Source organism: Cavia porcellus, unplaced genomic scaffold, assembly GCF_034190915.1.
Source record: "Cavia porcellus strain 051 isolate PalLab524CR breed Dunkin Hartley unplaced genomic scaffold, mCavPor4.1 scaffold_5, whole genome shotgun sequence".
Classification (NCBI taxonomy): domain Eukaryota; kingdom Metazoa; phylum Chordata; class Mammalia; order Rodentia; family Caviidae; genus Cavia; species Cavia porcellus.
The window spans coordinates 74,900,439-74,920,374 of NW_026947488.1; the positions used below are offsets into that span (position 1 = coordinate 74,900,439).

At 40.3% G+C, this 19,936-nt stretch overlaps 1 protein-coding gene across 1 annotated transcript; it reads right to left on the minus strand.

Annotated features, from left to right (window-relative positions):
* Positions 1 to 17,810: 17,810 nt before the first annotated feature.
* LOC100719260 (guanine nucleotide-binding protein G(s) subunit alpha-like) lies at positions 17,811 to 19,047 on the minus strand. Its single transcript, XM_063249484.1, has one exon. The coding sequence runs from the start codon at positions 18,903 to 18,905 to the stop codon at positions 17,811 to 17,813; it is 1,095 nt and encodes a 364-aa protein (XP_063105554.1). The 5' UTR covers positions 18,906 to 19,047.
* Between the last annotated feature and the right edge of the window lie 889 nt (positions 19,048 to 19,936).

A 19,936-nucleotide genomic window follows, 5' to 3' on the forward strand; every position in this document is an offset into this window, starting at 1 on the left:
ATGTGAAAAACCAGAGGGGATTTAGGAGAAATTTATTGGAAATAATGAGAAGAATAACTGGATTTCCAAGTGTGTTCCTGCGTGCATTGGCACAGGTAATTTATTCAGCAAAATTATGGCATGGTACAATGTGGGTCAAACTACAGTCAACCTTTAGGATTACAAATAGAGCTGCTTAGATAACATTGATCAAAATAAGGAACTGAGTCATGTAGCAAGGGTACATGGAAAATACAAATGCTTTTTTTTTTTTGCCATGCATACTGGGGTTCACTTGTCATTCTAGCACTCAGAGAGTGCGGCAGAAAGATTCCTGGGAGTTCCAGCCCAGTTTGGGGTGCATAGTAAGTTCAAGTCTAGCAAGAACTACATAGCAAAACTCTTTGTAAAAAAGTCAAAACAAGAAGCCAAAGTAAAACAAAACAAAGTAAAACAATGCCCTCCAGGGAAAACACAAGCCAAGGAAACAAAGGCATTTTGGAAAAAAAGAGAGTTACTCATCAGCTGTTCCATATCCACATGTCACTCATATCTGGTGCCATATCTGATGCCTATCCTGCCCTACAGAGTAAGGCACATGTCAGGCCTGGAGCATGGATGTCAACACTGCCCTCAGGTAGGATTAGGGCATTTGCAGTTAGACCTAGGGAGCCTTGCATGTCCCCTGTGACCAGCACTTTGAGGCAGTTGCCTTGTCTCAATAGTATTAAAGGTAAAGCTGCTTAGGTAATACAGATCAACATAGGGAACTAAGCCATGTAGCAAAGGTACCCAGAAAAAACAAAGGCATTTTTTTTTTTGGCCAGGCCTGCTGGGGCTCACCTGCAATTCTAGCACTCAGAGAGTAATACAGAAAGACTCCTGTAAGTTATAGGCCAGCCTGGTCTACACAGTGAGTTCAAGACTAACCAGAACTATATAGCAAACCTCTGTCTGAAAAACACAAAACAAGAAGCCAAAGAAAAATAAAACAAAGCAAAACAAATTAAAACAATGCCCTCCAGGGAAAATATAAGCCAAGAAAACAAAGGCATTTTTGGGAAAAGAAGAGTGATTCACCAGATGTTCCATAACTACATGTCACTCATTTCCATGTCTGATGCTTATCTGGGCCTACAGAGGAAGATGCATGTCAGGCCCTGAGCGTGGATTTCAACACTGCCCTGAGCTAGGACTGGGACATTTTCTTTCTGACCTAGGGAGCCTTGCATGTCTCCTTGTGACCCTTTGAGGCATTTGCCTTGGTCTCAACATTAGGGATTTCAACCCTGACACTGCAGAAAAAATGAGACCTAGCTTTGCCCTCTGAGTATGTTGCAGAGAAGACACAAGTGGAGACAGTACATATACCTAGCTTCAGCCAGCAAGATCTCAGGATATTTGTGTTCAATAGCCAGAGCCGTTGGTGCTGGTCTAGGGTTCCCAGCCTTAAAGAACTCATATCCTATGTTCTTAGGGTCATATGGCCAGCAGTAGGGAATCACAAGCAATCATCTCTGCCTATTGGCATCCTGCCTGTTGTGATCAGCTCATTCAACTGAGCTCTACTTCCCTACAAAGCCACCACATCGTGCTCTTCCCATCCCTTCTAGACCTTTGTGGCCCACAGTGGAAAGTGTCTGTCTCCCCCAGAGTTGCAAGTTTTATGACCTTGTGCTCTTAGTTTTTTGGAGGCTTAGCCCTTTTTGACCGTCTATAATATTTTATCTAACTGCCCATCACAGTCTCCACTCTGTACAAATATGTATAAAAATGGATCATGGTTTTTGATTGGCTATCAGAGATACTGTACAGAGGGGTACAGTCCTTGATAGCCATTGTTGGAGACCACTATGAAGTGGCTCTGAGGAGGATTTAACTTGTTAGCGGTCATATATATAAAGCTCATGTTTTCCTAATATGGAGCAAAGAAGTCAGAAACCTAAGGAGTTAGGAGAATTTCATTGGAAATAAGGAGAAGAAAAACTGGATTTCCAAGTGTGCTCCTGAGTGTGTTGGCACAGGCAGTTTATACAACAGTATCACAGCACAATATGTGTCAAAGTACAATCAAACTTTAGGATTATAAGTAGGGCTGTTTAGGTAATATTGATGAAAATAGGGAACTGAGGCATGTAGCAAGGGTATATGGGAAGAACAAAGGATTGTTTTGCCAGTTATGCTGGGGCTCACCTGTAATCCTAACACTCAGAGAGTGAGGCGGAAAGACTCCTGTGAGTTCCAGAACAGCCTCGTTTGAACAGTGAGTACAAGCTGGAACTGCATAGCAGAATTCTGTCTGAAAAAGACAAAACAACAAGAATCCAAAGTAAAAGAAAACAAATCAAATTAAAACAATCCCCTCCACGACAAACCAATGAAACAGAAATATTTTGGGGAAAATAAGGGAGTGATTTTTCAGATTTTTCCACATCTATGTATCACTCACTTGTATGTCTGAAGCCTATCTGGGCCCACTGAGGAAGGTGCATGTCAGACCTGGAGCATGGATGTCAGCTGTGCCCTGAGATGCTACTGGAGCATTTGCTCTCAAATGTGGGAGACAGTTACATATGCCCAGTGATAGCTAGAGACATCTCATAATATTTAGGTCCAACAGCCAGAGCCAGTGGTGCTGGTCTAGGGTTCCCAGCCTCAAAGAATTCATATCCTCTGTTCTTGGAGTCATATGCACAGCAGTAGGGAACCATAAGCAGTCATCTCTGCTAATCGGCCCCTCCTTATTGATATCATCTCATTCAACTGAGATCCACTTGTCTGGAAGACCACCCCAGCCTGCTCTTCCTATACCTTCTAGACCTCTGTTGTCCTGAGGTACTGCCCAAAGTGGGAGGCGTCTGTGTCTCCCCCAGAGTTGCAAGGCATGTGATCTTCTGCCTTGGATCCTTTGAAAGCCCAGGCCTGTGAGACTGACTATAATCTCTTATCTAACTTAGCCACCCCTCACATTTCCCACTCTGAAGAAGTATGCCTAACTGCCATGAGATGATAATGGGCAATAGTTGATCTAGCTTAGCCTGAAATAGATCATAGTTGTTGAGTGGCCATCAGAGATACTGTACAGAATGGATATCTAAAAATCCTCAATAGAATTTGTTGGAAACCACTATATAGCAGCTCTCAGTAGGATTTAAAATGAACTAATTGGCTTTCTATGTTTGTCTGTGAGTCTGTCCTAGACCTAGGTCCATTGCATGGCAATTGGAGTTGATTCACATTAAGGGAATCTCTATGAATCACTGGTACTGGCTAAGGCCTGCAATGGTTTGAATGCCAGAGATCCCTCAAACACAAGGTAAGGTCATAATTAAGAACACCTGACTCAAACATCAATAAAGTAGGTAGAGACTGCAGCTGCATACATCTCACTCCTGCAGTCTTCTACTATAAATGTTATAATGGAGATAAGATAGTTCTGCTAAACCGGCATAATTTATCACTTGGGGAAGTCTTTGAAGTGACTCCCAAGGTCCTGCTCATTTCCTACACATTCCTCAGAGACCTTGCTCTTTGTTTGGTCCTAATAAATAAGGGGAGTCCAGAGAAACTCTTGTTCTGAGCCCTCATCATGGCCATAGAGTCAAGAACTCTACAGAGAGTTTTGATCCTCCTGGAGCACTGAAATCAAACCATTCGTCTCATTTATTTACACCTTCATGATACCCTCATTTGGGAGATTAAGGAATCTAGATTAGACCCCAATAGACTTCAGGCAGTTGTTTTAATCAAAGTTAGACATAGAGCTTTAAGTCTAAAGGATAAAAATATAAAGAAGCTATTCAGTATGAATGGGTCAAATAGTAGAATCAACAGGATAAGAAGCAGTACAATCAACAAGATTTAAGGCAAGAGGAGATAGTAATGACCTTTCATAAGGAGGCTAAGAATAAGCTTCTCAAGATTTTAGAGTCTGCCATGTCATTGATGTGTCCTCTAATATTTTGAATACCTATTGAGGTATTAGCTGAAGGATCGGGAATGTACACAGTGTATTCAGTTTTTATAATGGAAGTAGTACCTCCAGTGCTGCTGTTAGAATGTCTAATGCCATCTGATTTTGGAGGATGACTTGTCCCATTAATTTAGGTTTTTAGTCAGGAAACAGACCAGTGTCATTTAATGCCTGTTATGTATGGCTCATGAAGGCCTTGATATGTGGCCTATAACCCTCTCTCTAGGCAAGATCTGGTATCTCCGGGCAAGGAATCTAAAAGGAATCAAGCACATTTGTAAATTGTTTTATCTGTATGATTACTCAGAGTGTGGCATCTTGTATGCAAAAGCAAATTTTCCAAGACATGAGAGCATGTGCAATCAATGCACGAGCATTAGAGCTGACTGGTAAGTTTAGAAACTGCTTTTAAGGAATATCAATTGTAACCTAGTGGCTCTTAGACCTCTTTATGGAGTCTGACATTCTATCATAAGTCCTCTAGCTTTAGTAATCATTATCACCAAATTTTTAATGACAAGTGAAAGCCAGATTAATGCATTATTTTCACCAATGATAAACACTATTAAGTTTTGTACATAAATAGTATTTATTGTGGTTGTAAAAACCAGTATCAGTCTCATTTTGATTAGTTGTCAACCTGGAGATAGATAGATAGATAGATAGATATTACAGTATTTAGACAGGTTATAATTTCTCTAGGATGGGAGCTGGGTTGTAGGCTACCTAAAAGGAACATGGGAAGAGAAAGTTATCACATTTATAGCATGAACCAGGCATTGTTTTTTTTTAATGTGATGGTTTTCATTGAAGTATGATGCTGAAAAGGAAGGTCTGAGTCAAAGGACAAAGACACCTGTCCCAGGTTCATGAATTGGTTGCCTTTTTCTTCCAGTGGTGACCACTCAGGGCTCCTCCATGGAAATGACAGGTAGGGATGACAATATGGCCAAGGACAAGGTAAAATGCCTTGAGACCTTTTGGTCTTATTAGAATACCTGGGAAGATGAATCTCAGCTCTGGGTCCTCGGCCTCAGAGTGCAGACTCCCTTCCATTGGCAGCCTCTGCATTAAGGGTATAGCTCGCGGGGCGCTCGTAAGGCAGTTCTTTCTCAGGTGTCCTGGTTTCCCACAGTAGTAGCAGTAGAACGTAGTTGTTGATCTCTTCTTGACTCCCCAAGAATCAGACTTAAGGTCTAATTCCATTAAGGACACAACAAAGACAATGACTTTTTGGTCTCTTTGTTTCCTCACATTGGCTTTCTCCCTATTGTAAACTACTAAGGACACAGTTTTGCCCAAGGATGAAGTCAGCTATCTGAAACATTTTTCTAATATCTGTGGCTTACTGGACAATAAACAATCTTTCAGAATAATCTGTCCCACTGTTGAGAAATACGATCTAGGGAAATATGTTTTACCAGTGTTACTAGTAATTGGTATAAGAAAGCAGAGAAGTTTTCATCTTTCTCCTGACATGTTGCTAACAATTAAAAATAAGTAAAGGGTTTGGATTTTTGCCTTCTTGTGCCTTCAAAACTACACACTTGAAAATGTCTCCTGATCTAACTGCCTGTGTGGCTGTTAAGCCACCAGGGTCCTTGCCTAGGGACAACTTGAGATCTGGTTGACGACTAGTAGATACTCTGGGTACTGGTCTTCTGACTGTCTGAAATTCACAATCTGACACTCATCCCCAAATTCAATAGCAGCTCAGAATGCTGCTTGTCACTCATTATAAGTCAATGTTTGATTTCATATTACCATTACATCTTTCTGGCCTAGTTTATAGGCCTGAGTAAGTCCTCTGAAGGCCTCTATATACTTATGGTGGAGATCTGAAAAGTCTCCATGATTTCACTTGTCTATCATAGGTCACTGAGACAAAAAGTTCCATAACATCTAAATGTCCATTTACTTCCTGTATAAGATGTGGTCCTTCAGAAGCTTGCATAAAGTCATTTAAGGATGAGTATGGCCCTATAGAGGTCTGGTTACAGCTGGTTGAGAAGCCCCATCTTTAAGACAGGAAGGAAAAGTAAAGGAAACTGTAGATTCAGTAATTGTGGGTAAGGCTTTGATAAAGGCTGTACTGACCTCAGGTTGCACATATAGGGAGGAGCAGTTTCTGGCTCAGGGGTTCTGAATGTCATACTGGCTTGAAGTGCCTGGTTTTCCAGTGACTCACATTTGTATTTGAGCATCAATAATGACTATTCCTTAATATAAAGAAAGTATGAACAACTATACAATTCTGGCTATTTTCCTATCACTTATACAGTAAGATTTTCGTTGGCAGAATACATGGTTATTAATGGTTACTTCTGCAATTCAGTTTGGCTCTGGGAGAAGCCAGGCCATGTAAATGTGTGGAGAAATATCTAATGGTACTTTTGCAACATGTAAAATTTTAACATCTTTCAGTGCTTAACAATGCATTCCAAAGAAATAAGAGTCTTGAAATTGATCTGCCATTGTATGTGATACAGAAAACAATCTGTATGGTCTTTTCCTCTGTATTTCTATTTGATTTGTGTACCTCCAAAGTCTTCTCATAAGTAGATTCCACTCCAGGGCTAGTGGATGCCATCTGGAGAGAGTAGAAGAAAAAATTGGACCAGTCTATGCAACCTGAATCTGGTTCACAATTTTATATTCCTAGGTAACTTGTGGACTTATTCCTATAAGACATGTATAAGCCCCACTTTCAAATAGTCTTTATAGCGACAGGAATGTTTAAAAAGGAAGGTAACTTTATGATAAACTATTGCTGTTTACACTGGAAGAGGACATATGTGAAAAGGTGAGTTGGAAGTACTTACAGCAGTTCTCTGGCTGGGCTGCGAAGGAGATCACCTCTGGAGATGTGTAAAAGCACCAGTTGACTTAGTGAATTCATTCTCTAGGCTGTAGGGCCCACAAGTCTCCAAAGTATTTGTATTATTTATCAAAATATTTAGGCAATATTTCCTAGCAGCTTGGCAAAGCTATGCTTTCTTTAAATTTTTAATTTTTGAAGCTCATATACTAAACGCATATTTGTCACCTAGCAACCAAATTTTACACGTTTGTAAAAGCATACATATCTTCTACATATACATAAAAGAAAATGTTAAAATCTCCTGTTTTACCCTTAGTTAACCAATACAATGTGAAATGCAAACTGATGTTGTAAACCACCTCAATATAGTTTCTGAATGCAGTGGTAGTCTGAGAGCTTTTCAAAACAACTGAGAAATGTAGTTAGTGTTTATAGTTTACTAACAAAAAGATATACGTGATAGTTAAGGGGAGATGCTTCAGTGAAGGGAAGGCAGTTTTCACTGAGGACCAGTTGGGTATCCACCAGAGAGTAAACTTGGTCATGACTGGCATTTGTTCTCAGTTTCTATTGGCCCACACAGTAAGATCTCTCTCGAGAAATGTACTAAGCTGTCTGCCAAAGTTCTATTGGCCATTGACTTCAACGGGGATTCACCAAAGAGGTGCTGGAGAAACCTGTCCTCTGCTTTAACACTGGCAGCTCAAAGAGTGTTTAACTCCCTGGTAGAGTGAGCACTGTTGTCAAAGTTTATAAGGGAGAATTAACAGCCTATACAAGAGAATTTCCCAGCACTTTTAAATGTACAATAAGTGTTCTGTAATCCTCAACTTCTAATCAATATAGTTTCTTGTACACATAAGTAAAAGTTTGAAGAGCATCCCTTAGGTGAAATCTGTTTTCCCGAATAAGTATGGTGCTTTTGTAAATGGCTCCTTCTGGTTTCACTCGGAAGTCAATTCATTCCAGGGTGTCCCTGGTTCAGTTGCCCAAGGGAGATCTGTGCAGAACACTATACTGGTATGTGGCTTGTGTGTATTCTCCTGGATAGGCAAAATTCCAGTGTGTCTTGTGACTCAGAGTTGGGGTTCATGTCCCTCATCTAAGATAATATTCATATCTTCCACCTTAGCATTTGCTCACTTTTAATGGCTTTCACTTAGTAGCTGTCAAACCCTATTTTTCTAGGAGTCTGGGGTTCTTTTTCTAATTTTACATGCTCTAAAAAAAAAAAAAAAACTTAGTGGTGGAAAAAGGTTAGAAGTAAGGCCACAGAAGAGAAACTGAAAGACAACAGGGCCCCCATTTCATCTAGAGTGTAGGGGATGATCAGAGCCACTCTGTCCCAGTGAAATCTATCGTCCAAGTATTAAGAATGGCCACTGGTCTGATGTCTTTCAACTGTTGGAAGGAATCATAACTTTTATTACATAATCATATATATTTTTCAGTCTGAGGTACATTTTATCAAAAGAGTCTTGTTTTTCATGAGTTTACAATAAAGCTTATGATTTTATTCTAGAAAACAAGCAGTAGACCTTACATTAATCATCACTTCCTGGCTTCAGTACAGATCCTTCAGTGTGCTGGCACACATCCACCATCCTAACTTCTCACATTTCTGGCTCCCATCCCTGAGCTCTGGGCCTGTCTAAGCAAGTTCTTGATACAGACTTGCAAGAGCCATTGTGGCAGGCTCTAGATCTTCACCCAAACTCATGGAGGACATTGTTGTGGTACCCAGGTACTCAGCTGGATTCTTTAGACTTCTAGAAATGCAATTGTTCCTGAACTCTTCTACATTTATCTATTTAGGTGACCACTATGAAATAATCTTATAAATTATGTTCTTGCATCGAATCTGTTTCCTTGCAAAAAGTCATCATCATCATCATCATTGCACATCCACACGAGTATTCTGTAATACATGCATGTATTTTTCAAAATGAATCACCCTCATTACTCATGCTTGAGTAATCTGAGATTCACTTTCACCTCCTGCAAAATTTACAAATCTAAGTTTTGCATATCTATGCACCAAATTGTGTTACTTCTAAAGGAGCAATTAAAAGAAAACTGAATTTTGACTGATGCTGTAGTGATGAGTCCATTTGACCCTCTATGATGCTTGGGGAAACATACAGAAAAGCTATGGCGAAACAAAATGTGGGTCAAAATTTGCCACTTTTGCACACCTGCACACAACATTCCATTCTTCACACTGAGTGGGTAAAAACCTAAATTGTTTCCTGTATCTATGAAGGAAAAGTGCTAATATGCACAGCCAGCTACTACAATTCTGAATTCCAAATTTACAGTAGAAAGTAAGGGATGCGCCCACAGGATACTGTGTTATGTTCTGCAGCATTTAGTATGTGACAACTGCATTATAACATGGAATATTAGCATACTATTAAACATAACATTTAACTTTGTACACAAGATGGGACCCATGAATGGTAAAATATGCTTCCATTTTTTCTCTTTCATAATGTTTAAATTTTAAATCTATTCAGATGAAGTTGACACATGATGCAATGAATTTAAGATTAAATTTGAGAAATGACTTTATTCCCTGTCATCAGGGTATATATTCCAGGTATTGTTTTCTTATTTTCATTTCTCTTCTTTTTTTCTTTACTTTTCTTTCTTTTTTCTTTTCTTTTCTTTCTTTCTTTCTTTCTTTCTTTTTTTTTTTTTTGCTACTTAGAATCAAACCTAAGTTGTCACACTTGCCACATGTGTGTTGCATGCCGGAGCCACCTCCTCAGCATTATCCAATTTATCTCAAATTTCACTGAGGGGATATACAACAGTTAAATATCTCATTGATTTTCATTAATGAATTCATAGATAAAAAAATGATTGGGATTTTATTACAAAGAAGGCAATCACAATTAGTGCAAACATTCCATTTCTGGATGTACTTTATTAAATTATCACAAACTGGTTTCTGTATTAATCAGGTTTTTATTTTTTTCTCTGTTTGAGGCTAGGTCTTTCCATGCACCTCAGGCTGCTCACGAGCTCACTTTGCTGCCTAAACTGGCCGCAAACCTGTCCGAATTCTCCTACCTTAGGCTTCTGAGGGCTGAGATAATAGGCATGCACAAGCACGCCAAGGAGATTTATCTTAAATGATGTCACAATAGTTTTTAAATGTGCCATCATTATACAGGATAGAAAACAAGCAAAGAAGAAAAATGAGCACAGAGAATCACTGAATTCTTCAAGTGAAGGTGCCCTTGAGGACAGGTTTTTCCCTCAGCTTTCAATCTGCTCTTAACTCACCATAGCAATGGTTCTGTCAGGATAAATGAGGACAGTGCTTACTGCAGTTAGGCAGACTACTTTGAGCACACCTTGGAGAAACATTTATTCTCCTCATTCATATCAAGTGAAGGTAAATGTCAATAAGATACACTGGAAAACTGTAATTTTTAATCATCTATTAGGCAGTAAGACTGACACATAGTTGATTTTGGATTTGAAGAAAATAAAAAGCTAATAGGGAAAATGTCACAAATCGGAGCATCTGGCTGCAGCTCTAGACATTTCTGAGGTGGGAGGAGGGAAAGGGCAGAAGAGGAAGGTAAAATGAATAAAAAGAGCCAAAAGCTGGGGTCACATGCAGGCTTTATCCTGATAGGGGAAGCAAACTCCCAGGCACTGTGGTGCACTTATGCATACATTTAGCAAGATAGCATCACATGACAGCCCTTAGTACTGCATCTTGGTTAAGTTTGGGGCTCAGTATTCACTGGCCTGGAGCAGTTCATTAGCCAGGGGCACTCAGTATGCTCTGATTAGGCTTGCTCAGGCTCCCAAGCACATCTGATTAACCTCCAGCTACCGGTGCTCCATACAACTAACACAAAATTAATATTCCTTTATGAAAAGAAATAAAAGGGAAAAAGATTTTGAACTTTCTATCTAAGAATTTTTAAAGTTTTCCTTGTAATTACAAATACCAATGCACTCCACTTTTTTTTTTTTAAAAAAATAATAATAGGAGCTCGGTCTCTTGATGCACTCTTGTATTCTTAGTACTTGGGAGGCTGAAGCAAGAAGATCACTACAAGTTTGAGGCCTTGAACTACATAATGAGTTCAAGTCTAGCCTGAATTAAGCAACAAGACTCTCTCTCAAAACAAATTATGTACTCTCCTCTTCAATATATTATAGACAACTAAGCTAGATGAAAGTTAATAGTACAGAGAATGTCTGGGCTCTTAAGGAAGTCAGTGAAAATTAAAGACATCAGAATTATCACTGGAGGCACAGCTAAAGAATGCAGAGCCTCAAGATAAAGTCGTGTAGCTAGGCTCACATGCTTCCCTAGGGATAAGCACTTCTTGAGATTACAGTGAGATTATAGTATTATGAGTACTACCAAGTCCCTTAAACTGTGACACCTAAGAAAGAGATGGGGATCCAAGGCTTTACTAAATATTCCCATTTTCGTAGTTACAGATAAGTCAAGGTTAATGGTATCACCATATAGCCTTCCTACATGCTGCCCTTCCTAAATGGATTGCGATCACCTAGGTGACTACGTAGTTTGACCCATGTGGTACACACATTACATTATAAGTTTGCTGTAAAAGGTACTGCAATAGGTTGGGGACGTAGCTCAGTTTGCATTAGCATGCACAATGTGCTAAGCTTAATCCCCAGTATCACCACCAAGAATGATAATAATTATTATAACAATAATAATGATAATAACAATATACATTATCTCTGACAAAGGGCTGCTGTGGCAAAAAGCTTGGGATACCTGCTGTGTTTTACAAGCTATCTCTCAATAAACTTTTCTTATTCATAACCTTCTTTGTTCCTTAGAATTCATTCTTTCATTTCAAGAGTTACAAACTGGGCCTGTCTGATATCTGAGAGTTTGGAAATCACATTTCTCCAATCTCATTTTGTGTCCCATCATGATAACTGGAAAGAGGGAAGAGTGTGATTTTATTTCATAGAACCCCAAAAGATTTTGACTGCATTCTGGGTTATGAGTGTTTTGGGCATCAAAAAGTGTCATTCATCTGTTGTTGGTTGCTTATGCCTTTAATTAGTGGCTTGAGCAATCTTAAACGTGAAGAAAAGTCAACTGCCTGGTGGAGAACTAGACTCCAGGCCTTTCCGGTGAGTCTTGTCATTCACAGACTGTCAGGGAGGAGAACAAGAAGCCAACAGGAATCCAAGTCCTATGTGTGAGTCCACATCATGAATGGGATGCTGGGAGGAGAATCAGACACCAGTCCTTCCTGTGCTAGGACAGAGAGACAAGCAGACAAAGCTAACATTTCCCCTTAGCCTACATATAAGTGACTGGCTGACCTGCAAGAACACAGACAGAGAGAATGGCTATTGAGGTAAAGTAAAACTTAATGCTTGTAGTGTTTAGAGTTTCAGTGACTTTGCAGGCAATAGCTGGATAACACTATCCAACATAGCATCTGTGGGGGATCTACTTCTGAAGGAGGTGGTCATTGTTAATTCCTTATTACCTTCTTTTTAAGTCCTGTAACATTTTCATTGTATTATATGGTTGGATTTTATTCCGTTTGGTCTTGTTTAATTTCATTATATGTGATGGCCTGGGCAGCTATCACAAAGATAATAAGATGTATTATCGTAGCCATCTTCAATTTACATTTATCTTGTTTTAAAATTCTGTATTGCTTTCATTGTTTGGCTTGTATTGGCTCTATTCTATTCTGTTTTGCTTGATTGCACTAAGTATGAAAGTTTGGACAGCTATTTTAAAGAAAACAAGAGGCATTATGGTAACCATTGTTTATTTTCTATTAACATGTTTTGAAATTCTGTGTCATACTGTTTTGTTTTCATTGGGTTTATTCTGTTTCATTTTACTTGGTTTATTGTCTTTAAAATACAATTTACAAATAATTGAGAGCAGGAAAGATCATGATATTTTTATATATAGTTATATTTAATGAGAATTTTTAAAAAATTTTTGAATGCAGGGCCTTGTATTGCTCATTTTCTATATGCTGCACTTAGATTTACTTTTATACTAATTACTGGATTTCATTGTCTTCCATTCTTGATATTTTTGGGGGTATGAGATGACTTGTTCTACTTGAGACAATTTTTCAAAATGGATATTTAAATTTTAGCTGTTTTTGCAGCTTGCAAAAGTGTGTTGGAGGATTCATCCAGAGGCTATGGAAAAGGTTTTGGAAGTGATTCTCCTCCAGGGGTCAGGAAATGCTAATGTGCTTGTCTCTGCAATTTTGAAACTCTGAATTTCCTTCCTAATGGAGAGCTTCTGCATGCCCAGATAAGAAGCGCTCATCTAGAAGAGACGCAAAGGTAGGCATTCCTTTACACAGACTACATAATCCCAACCCCTAGGTTTGAAAGCAATCAGAATGAATGCTCATCCATGAAGATATACACGAAGGTTTTGATTGAGCTACCATCTGGGCCTAAGCTTCTCATGTGACAAGACAAACTGAACCTCATTCAGGTTCTTTGATTATTAATCTAATTTTCAGTTTGGCAATGTATGGGGGAGCTGGCCAAGAGCCCTGACTATCTGTGTTAATGATATGGCAAGAGGATAAAATAAGAAACAGACAAATTTAGTAATACATGATGAGTGACTGGGAAGTTGATGCTTCTAGATATAATAAAAGACAGACAATTAAAGACAGCCAGTCTTTTTGGCTGTTTCAGTGATATGTGGAACTAGTACAAGATTCAAAGTTGGTACAAGACTCAGAGATCTGTGAATCAAAGGGCCAGTATAATCTTGGGATGACTCAAGAGGATGGAGATGGTATCATGCTAAGAAGGATGTTGCCCTGCAGTGATTTTCTAAACATAGTGATCTTAGTTTTAATTTTGATAAGTGGTAGAGGATGGCTCATCCCTAAAAATTGGACATGAAATCTCAAATGGGTGGTCCTGACAATCCCAATCCTTTTATCCTTTCAGGAAATATGCAAAATTAGCCATTGGGAATTTGAGATCCCCAACAGCAATACATTTTTAATATTTTTTTCATTTTGAATAGACTAAAGTAACTCAAAACAAACCAAAACAAAATAAAAATGGAACAAAGAAAATCACAACAGAACATTGCAAGCAATATTGTATTTGAAAACAAGACAATAGGAAATTAACAATGGTGACAATTGTGTCTCTTCTGCAAAATTGCTGTCCATCCCTTCATACACAATGAAATCAAATAATAGCAGAATCAAATCAATCAAAACACAAAAACGAATGCATCACAGCACTTCAAAAGCAGATAATAGGAGGGCTGGAGGTTTAGCTCAGTAGCATAAGCACCTGCCTGGCAAGCACAAGGTCATGAGTTCAATCCCTGGTACCAAAAAAACCAAACCCCCCTCCCCCCAAAAAAACAGCTAAAAGGAAATGAATGGTGGTTAGGATAATGTCTCATTTTCTTAATCAATCATATATTTATGTTTACAGATTTTTTTTTGCTAAGAACCCACTAGACACCCACCATAGGAAGCTTTTGGTTCTGATTCGCTTTCTGCCCTTGACATGGGTATGAATTTGTTCTTCTGCCATGCATAGACTCACTCATCCATCTCTTCTCCACTGCTCTGCCTCTGAGGAATAAGACAATTAATCACAGTAGTGCTCTCCATTTTTTCTCAGGTTTACTGCATAAATTTTCTTGTTGTGTGTTTATGTAGTACAGAGACTGAACCTCTAAGACAATCATGACTAAAAACAGTTCCTTGGTCATATTATATATTTAACTGTTGTCCTGGGTGTTCAACAACTCAGCTGTTGAAACCACAACAACTACTAAGCTAACTGAATATGCAGTATTTTTCTGCTGACTATCAAGATGAATGGGCAAACAGGACATGAGGTAATTAAAATAACATCCAAGGATTGGTTTTATCAATGCCAAGTCTATTGTTGCTGTAAGTATACCTTAACAAGTGGTTTAGAAACTTTTGAAAGTAATTTTCTAGAGAAAGTTTGGAAACGTTTGGTGATGGAGGATGGAAAGACTTACAAGGCCAGTACATGGGGCCCACTCTGTGATCCTGGTCACACTTTAGAAGACCAAAATGCTGATTGGAGTGTGTACAGTAAAAGCCAGCCTTAAGAGATTTCACTAGACTTTAGGATTCCATTGATATTTGGGCTGGAAACTATATGTGTTTACTCTGCAGAAAAGTTGTGTCCATTGTACCCTTGTCCTGACATTTTCAGGAGAATGAAATGAATGGCAATGAACTAATTAACCTGGCAGTGCAAATTTGAAGACAGGCCAGCTTCTAGGCTCTGCCATGGAAACTGCTGGCTCCTTTCAATCAGATATATGGTAAGATTCAGGGGCAATCATCAAAGCAGAGCCACGCATGGTGGCACACACCTGTATTCATAGTATTTGGAAAGCTGAGGGCTGAGGATCACCACAAGTTCAGCTTGAGTTCCATAGTGACTTAAAGGCTAGCATGAACTGCACACTGAGAACCTGTCTCTGAAGAAAAAAATCTACAAAATTAGAAAAATTTTATCTTTCACACAGAAGGAACCATATCTAAAGTTTGGAGCCAAAATAAGGTATTAGCACCATTAAAACATTGCAAAGGGATCAGAATGTTGATAAATTGAAGTTATCTCAGGAATCAAAAACATACACCTCTTTGGAGGCTTGAAGGTGCAAACTGAAAATCTTTTATTTGAGAAGTAGTCCCTGGAATGTTGCTAGAGAAGGATCTTTTACAGAATTAGTTTTCTAGGATTTGTTTCACTATGTTTAGGTATCCATGTACTCAGAGGCTGTGGTAGCCAAAGTCTAAAGGGGTCTGACTACCCTTCAAGCTGGCAGCACACATTATCACTGTGTGGGACACTTCTTTTTACTGAAATACAGAGTGCAAAAGCTGTGGGTCAGAAATTCTTCCACCCAAAGTTAAAAGAAGATCTTGGAAGCCAGAAGAGGAAGACCTGTTAGGGCAGTCAGTCAGGTGAGGGTATGAAATAAATGATTCAGTGGAGAGCCTAGCAAGTTGGAGATGATAGAAATCTCAAATGTGCATCATAGATAAATGAAATAGAATAGAAGAATAGAACCATCTCAAGAAGGGACTACATGGTCTGCAACCAGCATGGCTGTGGCAGTGGTCCTGCCAAGCTCTTTTGAATGTCAGTCTTAAGTGCTCTGCCTGTCAGATACGAAGTTTCAGAACTTCATATTTGCCTTGCTAGATTTGGTTTTGCTTTGGTCTGATTTCTTCTATTTCTAAATTCTTTTTCCATTTTGGAATGAGAGTGTTTACATTGTCATTCTACTATTGACCAGGATTTTAAATTTACAGAGGTGAATAGTTAACAGTTTGCCTTGAACTTCTGAAGGGACCAGGACTTCTGAAAAATGCTGGAACCACTGAGCCTTTGGGAAGTGATTAGTGCATTTCCAGTTGTACACAGGATAGTTATATTATGTGTCATTCTATGAACTAAGGAATGCATAAAAAAGATGTTGCATTTATATACGTTCTAGTCAGTCATAAAGAAGGATAAATTGGAGACTTTTATAGGTAAATGAATGCATCTTGAGAACATACTCATGAGTTAAATAAATAAAACATACATGGATAAACCACATGGTTTCATTAGTGAGATAAGATGAAGGAAAGTCATGTGTATGTATATAAAAATATCTAAGTATCTTTGCTTTATCAGTGCCAGTTTTTTTCTCTTAAAGTACAACGTTAAAACTATGGTTTTCCTTGTTTCCTCTCAACCATATTTATTTCCTCTACCCCTTTAAATTAACTGTCTTTATTCACTTCCTGGGTACCTTCCCAGAAGAATCAAAAGCATCATAGTGTGAGAGCATAACTATATCATTAGTGAAGGTATAGTCATGGAATAAGAAACTTACAGACATGTTACAACAAGTTTGAATTCAATAGCAGCCTCTCCCTATGCCCCTGCTTCCTGTCCTGTGAACACCCTGCTGAACTTAGTGAGTCTTGACTGGCTGGGGTCAGCTGCTTTGCCTCTGATGATGTGCTTGGCCCATCTGACTCTTCTCAGTAAATATACTGCTTCTCACTGGCTTCAGGTACTTTGATTGGGACAAAGTAACCTGGTGAAAGACACTTTCTAACTCTGCTTGCTCCATTTGAATCCATCTCTGTCATCCCAAGGATGTTCCTATGTTAAAATAAATGACTCCTTTTAAAAAGGTGTATTTAGGGTTAGTTTTCCTAACTAACTAGGTATATTTAGGGTTAGTTTAGTCCATATAGGACTTCATTCAATCCATGTACCCAATCATATAATGTCTTGTACTTCTGGCATGTAAACTATATTTGTCCTGGACTCTAGATTGGCTCCTTGGATTTGGTCTGCTAGATAACAAACAGTTGCCTTATAAATGCATGGTTATAGAGTCTCCCATCTCCCACTGGGTTTGACACGGGCATTTCTGTAACACTACTATAGCAATATGTGGCCAGCCTTGCTTATTAGCTTCACAGTATGTAATAGCTAACTCTTAGAAATAGCTCAAGTGACCATCAAGTGAAGAATGGAGAAAAACAATGCAGTTTCTTTCTTTTTTGTTTTTATTAAATGGAGTATTACTCTGCCACAAAGAAAACATTCACACATTTTTTTTTGATAAATAATCTTGAGGACATAATTGTAAGTGCAAAAAGGCACATGTGCAAATACTACATTACCTATCTGGCTTGAGAAATTAAAAACATCATTATAACGATTTCTTCAAAATCAAATGAAAGAGGCAGGGGAGAGGGAAAGGAAGGAAGGGGATCAAAAATTGAGAAAAGAAAACTAAAATGATACCTGAGTTTTGTAACATGGAAAGGAAGAGGATTGAAAAGGGATGGAAAGAGGGGAGAAAAGAAGAATCAAGGTATATGGTGTACAGACAGAAATTGTGCAAATCAGCATAAACTTAAAGCACTAAATCAGCTGCACTGAGGCTTTAACTGCAGCAGGACTCCCTTCCTGGAGCGGCTCTGGGAGCTGCACCTGCTAGACCAGGCTGGCGCACTGGCTGAACACTCTCCTCAAGTTCTCAGCGTCCACAGCACAGGTGAAGTGAGCAGAGCAGCGGAAGTCTTCGCTGCCACACGCCCTGCTGATGCTGAGAAACTTGTCGCGGATGAAGTACTTGGCCCGGGTGACGCGTGGGTCCTCTCCGGGCTCGGGAGTAGCGTCTTGAGGAGGAGTGTAGTGAGCAAACTCTGGAAAGTGGTCTTCGATCTTGGACTTGCCAGCAAGCACTTTCTCGGCCAGCAGATCTTGCTTGTTGAGGAACAGAAGCACACAGAGGGAGCTGGGGCATGTGCGCCAGACGGACCTGAAGCTGTTCAAGGCCTCCTGAAGTTTGTTGGTCCCCGAGAAGTTCAGGTCATAGCTGCTGCTGTCCAACACGAAGACGATGGCGCTCAGATGATCCACATACTCTGCCCATACCTGGCTGCTGTAGTACAGACCTTCTGGATAGAAGAGGTGAAACCTCACCTGGTCCACTTGGAACTTGGTCTCAAAGACTCCAGGAGTGTGGACGCGGCAGTGGAGGAGGTCCTGGTTGGTGGGCTCATAGTCAGGCTGCTTGATGACATCGATCTTGTCCAGAAAGTACCCGGAGCAGTCCATCAGCCCGCACAGCCTGGCGCGCTCACAGCAGTCGCGCACCCCCGCGTCCTCCCACAGCGCCCTGGCGTGCTCATAGAACTCGGGTGGGAAGCTGAAGTCGCGCTGTGCGCTGGCGCTCACGATGTAGTCTAGGCTGAGCTGGTTCTCAGGGTTGTCCAGCGCCAAGTGGGGCGGCCGGCGCCTCACCGCGGCCACGACGGTTTCAATGTCTGCCTTGAGGTTGCTCCTGATGTTCTGCACGGCGGTGGCTTGCTCGCGCTCCCCATCCAAAGCCTTCCCGGCCAAGATCTTGGCCTGCTTGAAAATGGTGCTTCTGCCAGATTCATTATCACCCAGCAGCAGCAGGCGGCGCGTGGCCAGGTAGAGGCGCTTGTGCTCCTTCAGCTGTCTGCGGGTCTCTCTGATGACCTCAAGCTGCCCCTTCTCCTGGAGCTTGCCTTCTCTCAGCCAGCCCTGGAACCGGTTCATGATGAGGGCAGGCCGGCGGGATGCGGTTGGGACTAGAAGTGACCACGCTGTTGCTCAGAAGGTAGGAGCTTCCGGTGCTCGCTGGCTCTTAGCACCTGTGCCAGGGGAGGCTCTTAGTGGCACCTTTCCCTGGTGCTGTGGGCTTCGAGTCAGCACTGCAAGAGGACAGAGCAGCGGGTATATAAGGAACAGGTGGGCGGAGAGAGAGGAGAGTGGAGAGGGTAGAGAGGGAGGAGAGCCCTTCCTCCTCCCCTGGGGCTGTTTTGAAATGAGAACTCTCTTAGTGAGCCTAACCCTGACCAGAAAGCGCCCTGAAGCCTCCCCACTGGCTCCATCTCCAACCCTCAGTGAGGCTCAACCCAGTAGAGAAAGACAACACAGTGAAAACCTTGCACTAGAGGCAAAATCTCAGTCACAGGCCGTGCCTTTGCCTTTTTTTTTTTTCTTTGTTTCTTTTAAGATAGGATCTTGCTCCGTATTTTAGGCTGAACTTCAATTCACTATGAAGCCCTGGTTGACCTGCAACTTTCTGGAATCTTCCTGCCTCATTTTCCCTACTACTTACTCCTATTTAATGAAGCCATTCTCCTGACATCCTTTTGTGTTTGTGTGTAAATATATTTTTGGCATTGGCTTGCTCTGACTTAATTTCCTGCCATGGCTCCCTAGATGCTTTGCCAGTATTTTTTCTCCTATTGGGAGGGCTGCCTTTTCATTCGTGGTTTTGTTTGCTGTGTGCTGTGTAGCAACTACTTAATTTGATGCTGTGCAACTTGTTTAATTTTACTTTTTGCCTGTGCTTCTTGTGTCATATCTAAAAACCTACTGTCAAGTACCATGTGAGGGACCATTCCCACTGTATTCTTGCAGTTTTATTATGGTTTGGGGCCTTATGTTTGAGTTTTAAATGCACTTTACTTTGATTTGTGAGTGTGGTGTAACATAAAGATCCAATTTCTTTTCGGGTTTTGAATGCACATATCCAGTTTTATCTACACCATTTCTTGCAGAGATTGTCCTTCCCTCATTGT